At 57.7% G+C, this 14,933-nt stretch overlaps 6 protein-coding genes across 6 annotated transcripts; 4 read left to right on the top strand and 2 right to left on the bottom strand.

Annotated features, from left to right (window-relative positions):
* Positions 1-169: 169 nt before the first annotated feature.
* Positions 170-3,068, top strand: THITE_2143998 (uncharacterized protein; the record flags this gene model as incomplete). Its single annotated transcript, XM_003652728.1, has 6 exons — positions 170-525; positions 575-779; positions 1,590-1,889; positions 2,074-2,308; positions 2,361-2,813; positions 2,875-3,068. 6 exons carry the CDS (start codon positions 170-172, stop codon positions 3,066-3,068), a joined length of 1,743 nt encoding a protein of 580 aa, XP_003652776.1.
* Positions 3,069-3,826: 758 nt separating this feature from the next.
* THITE_2128509 (uncharacterized protein) lies at positions 3,827-6,356 on the top strand (the record flags this gene model as incomplete). Its single annotated transcript, XM_003652729.1, has 5 exons — positions 3,827-4,545; positions 4,577-5,182; positions 5,253-5,774; positions 5,843-6,034; positions 6,107-6,356. 5 exons carry the CDS (start codon positions 3,827-3,829, stop codon positions 6,354-6,356), a joined length of 2,289 nt encoding a protein of 762 aa, XP_003652777.1.
* A 1,028-nt stretch (positions 6,357-7,384) lies between these two features.
* THITE_2143999 (uncharacterized protein) lies at positions 7,385-8,425 on the top strand (the record flags this gene model as incomplete). The annotated part of the gene is made up of 3 exons (XM_003652730.1): positions 7,385-7,747; positions 7,810-7,897; positions 7,968-8,425. The coding sequence occupies 3 exons, from the start codon at positions 7,385-7,387 to the stop codon at positions 8,423-8,425; spliced, it is 909 nt and encodes a 302-aa protein (XP_003652778.1).
* Positions 8,426-9,192: 767 nt separating this feature from the next.
* THITE_35959 (uncharacterized protein) lies at positions 9,193-9,714 on the top strand (the record flags this gene model as incomplete). Its single annotated transcript, XM_003652731.1, has 1 exon — positions 9,193-9,714. The coding sequence occupies one exon, from the start codon at positions 9,193-9,195 to the stop codon at positions 9,712-9,714; it is 522 nt and encodes a 173-aa protein (XP_003652779.1).
* Positions 9,715-10,128: 414 nt separating this feature from the next.
* Positions 10,129-11,260, bottom strand: THITE_36409 (uncharacterized protein; the record flags this gene model as incomplete). Its single annotated transcript, XM_003652732.1, has 4 exons — positions 10,129-10,274; positions 10,561-10,870; positions 11,091-11,161; positions 11,221-11,260. The coding sequence occupies 4 exons, from the start codon at positions 11,258-11,260 to the stop codon at positions 10,129-10,131; spliced, it is 567 nt and encodes a 188-aa protein (XP_003652780.1).
* Positions 11,261-14,290: 3,030 nt separating this feature from the next.
* THITE_2024357 (uncharacterized protein) lies at positions 14,291-14,791 on the bottom strand (the record flags this gene model as incomplete). The annotated part of the gene is made up of 1 exon (XM_003652733.1): positions 14,291-14,791. A coding segment is annotated over one exon (501 nt), but the record flags the coding sequence as incomplete, so codon positions are not given.
* Positions 14,792-14,933: the final 142 nt, after the last annotated feature.

Here is a 14,933-nt window from a genome sequence, read left to right on the forward strand (position 1 = left end):
GGACAATTCGCGGCCGGTGCCAATTAACTGCTTCACAACCACCTCTGGAGAACCCATCTCCAGCATCCGGAAGAAGATGGCTCGTTCGGAGCACTTCAGGCGGACTGCGTTGCGGCCGGCCATGGTGGTGGTCGGCACTGTCTTGGGTTCGCTTGTCTGCCTCGCGAACATGTACTTCGGGCTGCAGGTGGGAGCGCTCAACACCATGTCACCGGCAACCGCCCTGCTGGCATTCGCCATCTTCAGGAGCACGTCGCGATGGCTTCCATTCGCCTTCACGCCGACGGAGAATGTTATCGTCCAGACCATCGCCTCGTCCATCGCCGGCATGCCTGTCGCCGCCAGCCTGACCAACGCCATCCCGGCGTTTGAGTTCCTCCGCCGGCCTGACGAGGGCGGGTCGCGGCACTTTTCAGTCGCAGAATTGATGGCATGGTCCCTGGGCGTGTCGTTCTTCGGAACTGTCTTTGCCGCGCCCTTCCGCAGGTACTTCCTCCTGCAGGAGAAGCTGCGCTTCCCGGGCGGGTACGCGACCGGCGTCCTCGTTGGCATCCTGCATAGATCGCGATGACAGGATTGCGAAGAGGGCGGATGCGGACAAACATGGCCTCGATTTGGTGGATGCGGATGCGGATGCGGGTGGAGATGCGGATGCACATACGGAACGTGCCTTTGACGACCGTGATTCCGCGGGCGATGGCACGCCGCTCCTCCGAGAGTATGATTGGGGATCTAAGGTCAAGATCATTGCCTACGCATTCTCCGGCGCCGCGGTCTATGTAAGCCTGCGGCCTACTCCAAAAGGAAGTCATGAGAAATTATGACGACTGACAGCTCTAGGTGTTTGCTTCATTGAAGCGAAGCTTCAATGCTTCATTGAAGCGAAGCTTCAATGACGATACCTTTCGAATGTGTACTGTATACACAGAGGAAGCGAGGAAGGAGGCTTCGATTCATTTACCAGGCAAATCCTCCAGAGTTTTCGTTGTTTCGATTGGATGCCACAGCTGTGCCGTGTCTTGGCGGTGGAGATGTCCCCGATCTTTTCTCCATCTTTCCCCCTTTTGGCTATATCTCCTCACAGTGTCAATCCTGAATCGATGTAGAATGGTGATATTTAGGTACTGACTTCGTTGTCGGCTTGCGGGAGATGTGGGATCATCAACGGCCGCTTGACGTATCTCGAAAATGCAGTGTGGTGGGCGCCTATCGAGGGTGGTATTGACGTCATGGTGGTGTGGCGGTGTGGCTTAGCCACTGCAAGGGTTCGACAACCGTAAACCGGTTCGACCACTGCGAGCCGGTCGACCACTGCGAGCCGGTTCGACCACCGCGAGCCGGTCAACCACCCGGGTTAGTGGTTAGGGTTAGGGTTAACGGTTAGGGTTCGGGTTAACGGTTAGGGTTAGGTTTTTTTTTTTTTTTTTTTTTTTTTTTTTTTTTTTTTTTTTTTTTTTTTTTTTTTTTAGCCTCCTCTCTCCTAGCTATCTAGCTCAGGTGGTCGTCGGCTACAGTGCCCTGCGGGTGGCGATCGCATCGGCCTCGGCCCTTTCAAGCTTCGCTTCACCACTTACTGGGGCGTGGCACAGTCAAGGGTCTTGTATTTCTTCCCCATCTTTTCCAGGCTCCCCGTTTTTGGGAGGGCTGCATCTGAGGATTGGCTCTGGTTCTTCACTCTATCGCCGGCATTCACGGCCTTCGGAATGATTCTGGACCTTCCAGTGGCCTTTTCCATGCTATACGGCACAATATTCGGTTGGGGAATACTCTCCCCTCTTGCCAAAGGCAAAGGATGGGCACCTGGCGGCGTCGGGGACATGGAGTCGGGAGCTCGTGGATGGCTCGTTTGGATTAGCATCAGCTTCCTGCTTGGTGATGCGGTTGTCCGCGTTGCCCACCCTGCTTCCCTTCATGCCATCAGACTCCTCAGAAATGCTTGGCCAAAGCTCCGTCGGCGACAGCGAACTTACGCATCGGACGAGGCGGACCACGGCAGCCGGGAGCCTCTGCTCGCTTCCACATCTGACAGGAACCTCCCAGCCATCCCTGGAAATATCTGACGAAGAGTCCGAGCACGTTCTCAGCTCGGCAAAACCGTCAGATGCGGCGGGCCAGCTGGTTTCTCGCCAGGCAATCCTCCTCTGCATGGCTATCTCGATCTCTCTGTGCCTGGTCTGCACGTTAGTCGTGTTCGGGGGCGAGATCCCCTTCCACCTCGTTATTCTCGCTGTAGTAATCGCATTTCCTCTCTGCCTTATCATCATACAATCCGTCGGTGAGACAGACACCGCCCCAACAATGAGTCTGAGTAAGTGAGGCACCAAAAAAGGGATAGTCACCGGCTAACGATGCTCATGGAGGTAACATTTGTCAATTTCTCTTTGTTCTCATGCTCTCCCCGGCGTCACGGACCAATCTCACTACAATGGCTGCTGGCGCCATCACCGAGGCCGGATTGTGGCAGTCTGCGGTCCTCATGACGGACCTCAAGACAGCACATTTGGTTCAGGCTTCACCAAAGGTCATGTTCCACGCCCAGCTACTGGGCTCCTTTATTGGCGCCTTCATCGGAAGCGGCATCTACCGTCTCTTCACCAGCGTCTATGCCATCCCCAGCGCCAACTTCGCCGCTCCCCTGGCCTATATGTGGGCGAATACTGCTCGGCTGGCGAATGGAGGAGAGCTTCCCCGGGGTGTATGGCCGTTCATGTTGTCGGCGTTTATCGCGTCTGCCTGCTTACGGATCCTGAGCCTTGCTGCCGGAACGAGTCGGTGGAGGGTTTGGGTCCCAAGCGGGGTCGCCATCTCCTTAGGTAACAGTGTCTACTCCGAAGTTGCGAGCAACTTGGGGAGTTTGACTGACAAGCTTCTCAGGCATGTACGTAACCCCTTCGATCACCCTCGCACGACTCGTGGGCGCCGCTATCCACATCTTCAGCATTCACTACTGGGAGCTTCCAGAGGTGTCCCTCATGTCTGCCGCGGCCGGCTGCATTCTGGGCGAGAGCCTGCTAGGCTTGGTCCCTCAGATTGTCGGGACGCTCTTCGAACATCGCGTACCCCTCTAACTCGCTGGCACAGCGAACTTGGACTTGGTGCAGAAGAAACTCAAAATTCCTTCCATAAAGAAAGAGAAACAAGGAGCGAGAATATGGGGCAAGGGGCAAGGGGCAGGGCGGCCTGGTGGCGCTTGAGCTTGATGTCTTCGTGATCCATACCATTTTCCAAGTATCGTGCGGTGAGGCTGCGCCTGCGTTTCGCGCTGATGCCAGCAAACACGTATCACATGATGAGATGTGTTGGTGATGGGAAGTGTTGGTGACGGCAGGGGGGTGCTGTTGGGCCGTTGGCTGGGGTTCCTAACACACCCCGTCATGTGCTCATCTGTACGCTCTATTCACTCAGCCGTCAGCCGTCCCCGGTGCGTCAGAAGAAGACGAAGCAGTGCTTTGGCCCAAATCATTGAGCGCTGGCACGGACCGCGCCATTCACATTTGCAGGGACAACGTCGGGTCGGACGAAGACGGCTCTACGGCCCCAATAGTTGTGCGACTTTGCCAGCGATTCAGCAACTTGGACCTGCGCCTCCCGGCTTTGTCTGCAAACGAAACCTGGGGACCGACTTCCGCCAAGCGGCGCGTTGGCGGAGATCTGGAGAGATTGTACGTGCTTCGCGTATTTCCCACTCCTAGCCCCCGGCCCCTGGCGATCGATTGGCGGTTATCACCGCAGCGTGAGAGCGTATAGAAATCAGCCTTGATTTCTCTGAAACTTCCGCAGCGAACTGGGCACAAAAAAAGATTCCTGTTCTCCTCGAGGACGGAAAATGGCAGCCGCGGGCAAGATCCCGCAACCTAAGCGGCTTTTACTGCCCTGCTATTTGCTCGGACATCCCCAAAACAAAGCATTCTTCTGCAGGAAAGAGATCCTCGATCAACTCAACGATGCATTGTCGCCCCGGGCAGGAGCGGGTTTGGCAGTTGACGGCCAAGAGCACCTCCGGTCAAGTCCTCGAAAGACTTTTGTCATCTGCGGCATGGGAGGGATGGGCAAGACAGAGATCGCTGTCGAGTACGCTCATTCCCACAGAGCCGATTTTGATGCCGTCCTGTGGGTGAACGGTGCCAGTGAAGAAAAGCTCAATGCCGGCTTCCGCGACATTGCTGTCAAGCTCGGCCTCCAAGATGAGACTGATCCTCGCGACGACCCCATTGCAACGCGGGAGATTGTCAAGGCCTGGCTGTCGAAACCTGTCCGTGTCCAGTATCCAGGACCACAGGAGCAGGAACCAGATGTCAAGTGGCTCCTGGTTTTCGACAATGCCGATGACCCAGATCTGCTGACCGACTTTTGGCCGCACGACAGAGTCGGATCGATCCTAGTGACGAGTAGGAACCCGCTGGTAAAGACCGGCATTTTTGGCGAGCTTGCCGGTGTTGACCTGCCACCCATGCCGATTGATGAAGCAAGTCGACTCTTGCAAAAGCTTTCCCTCCGAGAATCCGAGCCGGACGGCCTCGAAACATGCACGACAATCGCGCGCCGGTTGGGCGGGCTTCCCTTGGCTCTCGTGCAGATGGCCTATGGCAATTCGCCTCAAGAAGCTGTCCCTCAAGGAGTTTCTGGAGCGCTACGACAAAGATGCGAAGTCATTCCAGGAACTTCCCGTTCCGGGTCTCACAAAGGACCAGACCATCGCCTCGACGTGGAACATTGAGAGCCTTCCATCGCCTGCGAGAGCACTGCTCAGAGTGCTTTCCGTCCTCGATCCGGATGCGATTCCTGAGGACATTCTGACGACAGGTGTCAGCGGAGTTGACCTGGAGCACTATCCGAAGACAGAAAAGGAGTACATCGATGCGCGGGAGGAGCTCCTCAAATCATCGCTCGTTTCCTGGAACAGAGACCTTGGCTTCCTCAAAATCCACCGGCTGGTTCAGGACGTCGTGCGGGAGAAGATGTCCTTGGACGAACTACGTGCTGCGTACAACGCAGCCGTGACCTTGGTCTCCGCAGTGTGGCCTTTCCTGGACGACTCGAATCTCAACAAGGTCGACCGTATGCGGAAAGTACAGCGATGCCTACCCCAGGTGGCGGCGCTCAAGGCTGTGCTCCAGGAGAAAACGCCCAGCGTCCTGCAGCCCGACATCAAAATCAGCGCGTTGTTGAACGAGACATCTTGGTAAGTCCGCAAAGGGTGCCCGGATGGAACACATGTCTCACCTGGTCTAACTGGCTAACGCGACAACCAGGTATTACATTCTCCAGCCTTCCGGATACGGCCTACGCGATGGAGAGGAGTTTGCGGTTCTCTCGGAGCGAGTGCTTGATAGCTTCGCCGGCGAGAAAGACGAGGAGCACTGGACCAAGCTGCTTGCCGACAGCTATCGATATCAGGGCATTACGGGCACATACAAGAACAGCCCGGCCGCCGTTACCAACTGCAAGAAGTGGCTTAGTGTTCTCGTCGACCGGATCGAGAAGTACGGCGACCAAGCAGACGTCAAGACTTTGCCAATCGCCTACAATGAAATCGGAATGGCACTCATGCGAGTCCCCGATTTGGAGGAGGCCAAAAAGTCCTGGATTATGTCGTGCGAAACCTTGGAAAAAGTCACGGACCCCGGCGAGCTCGTCTTCCCCTTCCCGTGGGTGCATCGGGCGCTTGTTGCAGCCTACTATTCGGAGGATCTGGACTCAGCCGAGTCGTTGATAGCGCCTATCCTGAAGAAGCGTGAGGAGAAGCTCGGCGTTGACGACACAACTACCATAGAGTGAGTCTAATCCTCCGTCTGAGCTGGACGCGGCATTAGGGTCCCGATGTTACTGACACACCGGCCAGGACCGGCTTGATTCTTGCGTTCATGGGAAACATACGACGGCTCCAGGGCAAGGCAGACGAGGCTTACGAGTTTCGCAAACGAGCGGTCTCGGTGCTCAAAGTCACCTGCGGAGAAAACTCGGTGCAGGCTAGTATGGCTTACTACCGGCTCGCTGTCGACGAATTTGAGCGAGGAGGCTTCGAAAAATCCTGGTTTGTCGCCTCCCACGCACCCACAACACTTCAATAATACTTGATTCCGATCTTGCTAACACTGCTGCGAAGCTCTTTACTTGCAAAATGCGCATCGTTCTACGGCGAGATCCCCTGGTACAAACCTGAAGCAGCGCGCTCTGCATGGAAGCACGGCCGGGCGCTCCAGGCGATGGGGGGCAGCGAAAACCAGGTCGAGGCCAGGAAGCTGCTAGATGAGGCCATGAGGTTGCGGCATGAGCTCGTCCCCGACGATGGGCGTCCGGAGCCCGAACTGGTGGACGATGACTGGGATAGGCTGGTGTACTACTTCTTTCGCTGATGCTGTTTACTCCTTTTTTCAATGTCACTAGGTTAGACAACCAATAATTGGAAGAGTATGGGAGGGAAGTAGTTGAGATTGTGTGGAAGTAGTTGAGATTGTGTTTGGGCGACATGGAACGAGGTAGTATTTCGTCAAGACCGTAACACCATGCTCAGCAACCAGACCACGATATGCAATGCGCTGGAGACGATTAAGCAGGCCGAGGGGGTCGCCAAACTGATCTTCATCGCATTCATGTTCATGCCCGTGTCCTTACGACGACCTTCTTCGGCATGAACCTCTCCGAGCTGAACGGCGGCAGCCTGGATGTTTGAGTGTGGTTCGCTGTTTCTGCACCGGTTTTGATGGTCTCCTTGTGGCTTGGTGGATGGATCGGGGAAAATGGAGAGCCCTCTACCAGGTGGCGAAAAGAAAATGGTTACGCTTGAGAAGAAGGGCCCTGGGAGGAAAGCCGTCAGTCAGACCGTAGGACATGAGATGGTGTTGTCCAGCAGGTTGAATTGCTTACCATGGGAGCATGGCAAATAGAGTACCTTGGTAGTTATCTAGGCAGTTACCCAGTCTCTAGTGCCAAAGTTCGAGAGGCCTGCAATCAAAGCACGTTTAAACCATCGTAGCCAGGTGGCGCAGCTGGCCGTCAACCACATACCCTGTCGCCCATACTTCCCGACTTCAAAGTGAGCACAGGATGCGCGCAGCACGGCACTGATTGGGTCAGACTTCCCGCTGCGACACCGGGTTCTTCTTCGTGCTGATTAGATCTATGGCGCTTCGGATACTTTTCGGGGACTTCGCAGCTATTTCCGTCCAGCACCCTTTGGGGATACGAGGAGGGCAGCTCGGCAGCCTCGGAAACATACCGGTCACATTTGCGTCGCTGATGTATTTCTGTGTTGTCTCTGATAACCTCATCGTTGCTCAGCGACTTGCCCCTCACGTTTGTCCTCGGTCTCGCCTTCACAGTTTGTCACTCATACCAATCAGCACTTGAATCTAGAAGCTCTGCCTTTGAAGCCTAGCCCATCATGAACACCGCTACCGCAGGTACCGCGCTGCAGGGGTTCTTCAGGGATTTTAAGGGAGCCATCGGGAACTCGTGGGAGGAGGTCCTCCTGCAGAATTCGCGCAATGTCAGCACGCCGCTTGCCATGAGGCTGCTGAGCCAGATGGGGATCGGGAAGGATACCGAGACACCCTTCAAGCTCTTCGAGAATGCCTGTGGCGCCGGTGTCATCGCGCCTGCGTTGCAGCAGATCATCAAGCCCAACGTCTTGGCTCAGAGCAGCATCCTGTGCGGTGACTTCTCCGAGGCGGCGATCGAGCTGGCGAAAAGGAGGCTCAAGAGCGAGGGGTGGGTGAACACCGAGGTCGCCCAGATCGACGCTCAGGTGTGTTCAGCGATTGGTCCTGCGGACTTCTGTTCTTGCTCATAGCTGATACGGAGCGACAGAAAACCGGCCTTCCCGACGGTGGCTTCACCCATGTCGCAACGAACATTGGTTTTCATGTCGTGCCCGACTCCGAGGCCGCCCTGAATGGTAAGTCGCCGACCCATCACCGGATCGGGATGGATAGTTACTAGATAAATCAATCATTAATCGTTCGCAGAGTCGATCCGAATCCTGCAGCCCGGAGGAATCCTTGGGTTTACTACCTGGCACACCGAAGTCGGGTGGGCGACCGACGTCAGGGAGGCCTTCCAGTCCTTCCCATTCGAAGCCCCCTTCAATTTCCCCATGCAAACCACGGCGTGGGGTCGCTGGACCGATGTCAACTGGATCCGCCGGACGCTCTTGGCCAAGGGCTTGGAGGATGTCAAGGTGGACGTGTTTGCTTTCCTCAGCCACGTGGAGAGCGTCGACTACTTCCTCTCCAATTTTGCCATGATGATGGACCTGATTATGACTGGCTCGTGGCCCGAGGAGCTGAGAAAGGAGCATCCGCGGGAGCAGGTGCACGCGCTGATGAGGGAGTGGCTGGAGAAGAAGTACGGAGGTGACGGCTGGGATTACAGTTGGGTTGCCGTTGTCGCCAGCGGTCGAGTGCCTGTCAATGCGCGTGTTTAGTGTTTGACAGCGTCCTTCAATTTCAGTTGGCCTCTTTTCCTGCAGCGCGAACAAATTTCATTCGTGCAGACCACGTGACGGCATTCGCATCGCCAGCGGCCAGCCCCGTCAGGCAGGCGCGCTCTGCTGCAGTCAGATTCCTGCAAAGTGCAGGCGGTTCGAACGACCGTTATCCAAGGGCAGGTACCTCGTTCTTTCCAAGCGCGCAGAGCACAAATTGGGCCGGCGGCGCTGGCAAGCGGAAACCACCTCATCTCTTACCCTGGGGGCCAGCGGCTTTCAACTTTCCGCTCAAACCACCACCTACCAAGCATCACTACCTGTTTGCGCTCCTCGACAGCCAACCCGGAACGAAGCCAAAAGCAGCCCGGGCAATGGCAGACCTCGGGCTGCCGCAGAACCAGCTCGCGACCCTCCTGAACGCCCTTGCTTCCATCGACCGCAGGCTCTCCCGCATCGAAGCGGCCCTGCAGATATCCAACTTCCACAGCGCAAACGCAGCGCTACCAAGCTCTGTCTCGTCCTCTAGCGCCAACGGGGCGCCCGCCAACCGCGCGGCAGCAGTTCAGGCGGGGCCGCTTCTCGCGACAGCCCCGCCAGCGCAACCCCAGGCACCCCAGCACGCAGTGGTGCGACGCCAACAGCAGCCGCAACAAGCCCCGGTAGTCCCCAGCAGCGTCAACAATGCGCCCGCTCCCACGCCCACGCCCGCCTTCACCCCACTGGAGCCGCCACCGGAGGGCTACACCATCTCGTCGCGGGCGCGCATGCAGGAGGAGCTGGACCAGTGGACGCTGCCGCGGGGGTACAGCATGCGCATCGCGGGCGCCAAAGTGACGGGCAAGCGCAAGGTGCGCTGGGTGTGCTTCCGGGGCGGCGAGGCGCGGCAGCACCGGGCGCCCGTCGACGAGGCCGTGCTGCTGCGCGCCAAGGCCGAGGGCCGCCGCAAGCCCACGACCGACCGCTCCAGCAAGAAGTGCGGCTGCCTGTTCAAGTTCGAGGCCGTCGAGACCGCCAAGGACGCCGACGTCTGGGTGCTGCACTACTCCAACGAGGAGCACAAGGCCCACAACCACGGCCCGTCCGACGCGGCGAGCGACCCGCGCGCCCGGAAGCTGCCGCCCTACGTGCGGGTCGAGGTCGATCAGTGGCTGAGGGACGGGTGGCCGGTGAATAAGATCCAGGAGGAGTTGAGGGCGCGGGGCTTTACGAATGTGCTGAACACGGACCTGTACAACCGTAAGAGGTCGCTGAGGAAGGGCGGGGTAGAGGGACAGATGCTGGGTTGAGGCTTCTACAAAGCATCGGGAGCCGGAGCCGGCGTTGGTTTCATGAGGCATGTGATCTTCCGTAGTCTCAACTTGCAACGGGGTTGCAAGCCATCAGATTTGATTTCATCATTCTCCATCCTGAGGAAGCATTCTCTCTAGATGTTTGTGTATTCACATGCAGTCCATTCCGATAAAGGAAGCATGGTATAGGAGATTAGGGGACCGATGGGAGGGAATTCTTGGGGATTCAAACTGCAGTGTCCGTTTGGGAGTGAAAATAGTACCCTCAGTGCTTCACCAACCGTAAATAGAAATTGACCTCAAAAGACGTACCAAGCTGACCGGCCAGACGCTATTCTAACCACAAACCCAGCGATATCTGAGTACTGAGCCCAGATGACAGCAATAAGCTTACAAGATGGCCGAGGTCCATCATCTCCATGACCGTGCCCTAAACCGCTTGCTCCTGTCTGTGAACTCCCCATCACTGTCCTCCAAAGCACTCATGCGCCTCTTCAAACCGGCAATGCTTTGGCGACCGCTCTGAGGCCGGGAACTGAGCACTTGGGCTTTCCGAGCTGAAGCTGGAAAAATCATCAGAAACCTCATCTTCGGTTCTCGCAAGCTCAAGTTCACTCACCTGCCCCAACCCTGCTTCCCCCTCCAACAAGTTCCCCAATCACGAAGCCCCCATAGTGCGTACGCAGTACGTCAGCTAGCCGCTCATCCCGCACAGTCTTACCCAGCCAGGGGCGGAGCTCCTGCTCCAACTCCGGGTCCCCGAACATCATGATGACTGCAGCAACACATGTCAGCTCAATTCAAAGACATTCGACGATACTCGAGCCAACTCCGGATACATACGCGTCACATCGTACACCGCTTGCCTCTGCGAGCCCTCTTCTTCAGCGGCAGACACCCACGCCCGCCAGTCTTTGTCGCCCGCGCGTGGCCTTGCCTGGCGCTCCGCCTTGCGAGGCAAGTAGCTGCGCTTCCGGAGCTCAGCAGGTGTGATTTGCCGTCTGGTGGCCCGGGCGAGTTTGGCGCAGATGAGGTCGTCTCTGCCGAGGAGTTGAGATAAACTCTCACGCGCACCGTCATTCTTCAGGGCGGCGGTTGCGTCGCCGCCTGTGTAAGGCGCTAGGCGCTCGAAGAGAGCATCGTCGTTCACGGTCTCGCCTGGGGGAGGAATAGTGTGTTAGTGGGCAAATATGAGAATTTTGAAAAGGAAACGAAGGGTGCTACTTACGTGAGATGCGGAATATGCGCCCGAGGAGGACAATCTCGTCGTCGTCGATGTCGCTGGCGCGAGACCGCTCTTCGACGATGCGCCCGACTTTAAGAACGCTGTAGGACTTGAGCGTTCTCGTCCAGTCGGAGTGTGCTTCTTGAAACTCCGCCGTGGCATCACGGCCTGCGTACTGACGGAGAATTGCTGCACCGCCAGGGTGAGAGTGGAGGTATCCTGGTTTCCGGGCAGTCAGAGATTCGCATTTGATATGCTGGCAGGTCTGATATGCTTACGTCCAAGATCATACACCTCGCCGTCGATGGCGCAATACATGCCGATCTCCGGAAAGATGTACCTTCCGAGTTCGCGCAACGTGAACGTTCGCTGCCGCCGAGGGGTGGCTGGAGCCTCCTGTCTCAGATAGCCGCACCGATATGGGGCCAGACGTGAGAGAAAAACCGGCATATCCACTTCGTCCAGATCTTTTGCTTGAAAATTATTGCCTCTCATCAAGCCAAGAAGGGCTTGTTTTTCTTCCTCAGAGTCAAAGGAGAAGTCTAGGTCGCCGGTCAGAAACGTGGCCTTGAAAGTAAGGGGTTGACTAACCGGTGATGTTGTAAACGAAGCTGCCGACGACGCACCACAGCTCGCGCCCATCCTGACCATCGTGCTCTAATACCTCATGTAGGTGTTTCCAAGTCAGCAACTTGCCGACCGGTGAGCAGCCCTTAGCTTGGAGGGCCTCCATGAGTTCTAGCGAAACGATGCGGCGGCCGAGCTGTGTCCGCTCAAATGCCTTCTCAAAGTCCAGATCGGGGCGTTCTCTCAGGATTTCTGGAGTCGTTGAAGCGCGATCAGCAAGTCGCATTCGAAAGATTATTTCTTGCGACAGTCAAAACTCACCGCTGATGTCAAACACATCATATTCCCCCTGCTGGTCGAGCAGCAATGCCCAGTTTGTCCCCGCCAGATCGTTTGACATCTTCTCTCCCACTTCCGACACAGTGAAATACCTTGTTGGCGGTCGACTAAGACGAATTCGAGAGCGGCGTCGGCGTCTGCGTTCTCCCAAAACCTGCGCAACCCTCGCCTGCACAGGCTGGCCGGGAGTGGGCGGCGGACTGAACTCAAAGTCATCCCCAGAAACCGGGGAGCCGGCCCACGGAGTGATGGTCACCACCTCGCCTTCCGCTTTCCTTGTCACCAACTGGCTGCTATACTCCGGGAACCGGAACTGCCATTCAAGCCACCGGCTTCGTGGGTCTTGGGGCTCCTCATCGTCTTCAAGCATCTCCTCTTCGAGCTGCTCGTTTTGCAACGTCTGGTCGAAGAGCAATGCCAGCTGCGCCTGAACCTCCTCACCAAGTGGCGCCGGAAGCGGCATAGTCTGCTCATACGTCTGCTTCAACTTCAACGCACGTTCCAGCAGAAACATGCGATTGGTGACCAACGTGTGCTCAACCTCGCCCTCTTCCCCTTCGCGCGCTTCCCCGCTTGGCCCCCCCACCGTCTTCAAAGGCACTTTGTGTCTGATCATATGCCTCTCCGGCAACATATACACCCTCGACTGCTGCTCATACACCGTCCTCTGCGGCTCGAATCTCCACACCTTCCGCCCATCTTCCCGCACCTTCTCCATCCACCGCTGGCTAGGAAACCAGACATTCCCGACCAGCCGCGACGGATACTCGTACCCCGTCCCCTGCGGCCGCCGCGGCAGCGCGGCCTGCATCATGAGCGCCATCACGGCCCAGAACCAGAGCGCGCGCGGCCAGGGCGCGTCGTGCTCCGCGTCGCGCGGGCGCAGCTCCAGGTAGTAGTACATGCCGGACGCGGCGAGGTGGGCCTCGCGCTCGGCGCGCAGCGGGTCGGCGGCGATCGCCGCCGGGTCGGCCGCCGCGGCGAAGCGCGCGAGGATCGCCCGCCCCGCCACGTGCGAGTACGGCGTGAGCTGCCACAGCCGGTGCTCGCGCTCGTACCACGGCCGCAGCCGGGCGTAGGCCTGCCGGCGGGCTTGGAGGGCGGCTAGGGTTTTGGTGATGGCCGGGGCGAGGCCGGGCGCGACGGCGGTGGGGAGGGTCGGGGAGGTGGCTGCGTGGAGGAGGCGGGCGCGGTGGCAGCGGGTGTAGAAGCCGCGGTGGACGCGGCGGGCGGAGAAGAGTTTGGGGGCTTCGAAGGCGGCGAGGCCGTATTTTTGGACGACCGTGTTGTAGAAGGACTCGAGGAGGGTGGATGACGTCCAGGCGCTGGGTAGAGGGGAGGTGGTCGTCGTGTGGCCGAGGGGGACTGTGGGAATGTCGTTGATGGACGGAATCATGACGTTGCCTGGCGGTGCAGGCCATTCGGTGGTCGCCATGCCGTACTTGTAGCCGCTCTTTCCTGCCGTTTCGATCTGCGGCGCTTCGTCGAAGTCACTGCCGAAGAAGCTCTTGATGCCCGACCTACCGAGCTCGGAGTCCCTGGATGGCGATCAGTTCCATCCTCATTGTCCATCCGTGATACGGCATCGGAACGTCGCCGAGTTCAAATCCAGAGCAAAAGCGACGACGATTCAGGAGCTTACCATTCTTCGTTGTAATACTATTTCGCGCATGTCAGAAATCTTCAGTTTGAGTCAAAGGTCACGATGTTTTAAGAGAGGGTAGAACTTACGGGCTCCCACGGTGGGTAGATTTCATCAAGATGTCGGGTAAAATTGATCGCGTGCTGCGAAGGCAGGGTCAGTCAGCCATGGCTGCCCTGTGAGTTTTTACTCCGTCGAGGAACGGGAAATGCCTTGCCATCAGTTCGTGAAGCATCTGCGGGCGGGCGGGTCAGTGAACGCTGGATTGATAACTGGAATCATGACAGGATGAAACCCACCGTCATGGCCAGGGACCACCTCGCATGGAATCTTTCGGAGAGTGTCGAAGCCGGATTTAGCAAGACACGAAGAGGATGCACATGGATGTAGATCGTGAGATACGGGGCCGGTCTGTTTTGAGGGGGTGTGTCTTCCGTCGGCTCTACTCCCCCGTCCCAGTGACGGAGCGTCCTTCCGTACAGGTCCATCTCGTCTAGGGAGTCGTAGTATTGGTGGCCGTCGTCGACGAACGTCCAGATGAGCTTCCCAGCCAGCCTGTTTTCGATGTCTCTCAGCGTCTTCTGGCTGTCGTAGTCTCTACCCTTCGCAGGGATCCTCCATGGCTTGTTGTTCGGGCCAACCAGGTTGGGGTCATCGGTATCCAGCATTGCTTTCGGTGTTTTGGCTTCCATCCATTCCTCCCACTGCTCATACATCATGTGGTTAAGCCAGAGACCGGTGGCCATGTGGCGCAACCAACGGTTCGTCAGCTCGAGGCACACGCGCAACTCCTTCCAGACCCGGGGGACGTCGACGCTCCAGACATCGGTGGGCAAAATGGGCACGCCGGGAGGGTTGAACCTGTCGTTGAGGATGGGCACGCGGAAATCGTACCACTTGTCCTTGGTAAAAACGGGATGCCAAGCGTTCTCATCAACTTTGACGCCATATCCGTGCTCCAAAGCATCCGGCCATGGCGTGCCCCGGCCCCCGTGGCCACCGGGCCAGTCATTGATCAGATACTCGCCCAGGAGACCGATTTCCCAGGTGGTCAGCCCCGAGTTGGATTCGATTTGGGTTCTCTCGGAAGCAAACAGCTTGTCGAGCTCGTCATCCACGGGCCTGGGAAAGGGACTCATCATGTCGAACTCCCTGCTGTCCCCAGCGTAATACGTTTCGTGAAGCTCCGGGTACCGGGGCGCGAGTCCTGAGTGGCGGACGGGGTCGTCAGGGCGGTCCAGCAGAGGACGAGCCCTTCCGCCGTATTTGCGGAGCCATGGGGAGGGCGGCCGCTCGGGACGCTGTTGCAGAGGCGGTTGGGGTGGATTGGGAGGGGGTCGAGTGCTCATGTTGGGGTTCAGACTGGTGTCACTCGACTGGAAAATGCTTGAGTGTGGCGGGGACTGTATAGTGACGGAGGAAGGATCGCCAAGTCAGGATCTG

Source organism: Thermothielavioides terrestris, chromosome 2 (assembly GCF_000226115.1).
Source record: "Thermothielavioides terrestris NRRL 8126 chromosome 2, complete sequence".
Classification (NCBI taxonomy): domain Eukaryota; kingdom Fungi; phylum Ascomycota; class Sordariomycetes; order Sordariales; family Chaetomiaceae; genus Thermothielavioides; species Thermothielavioides terrestris.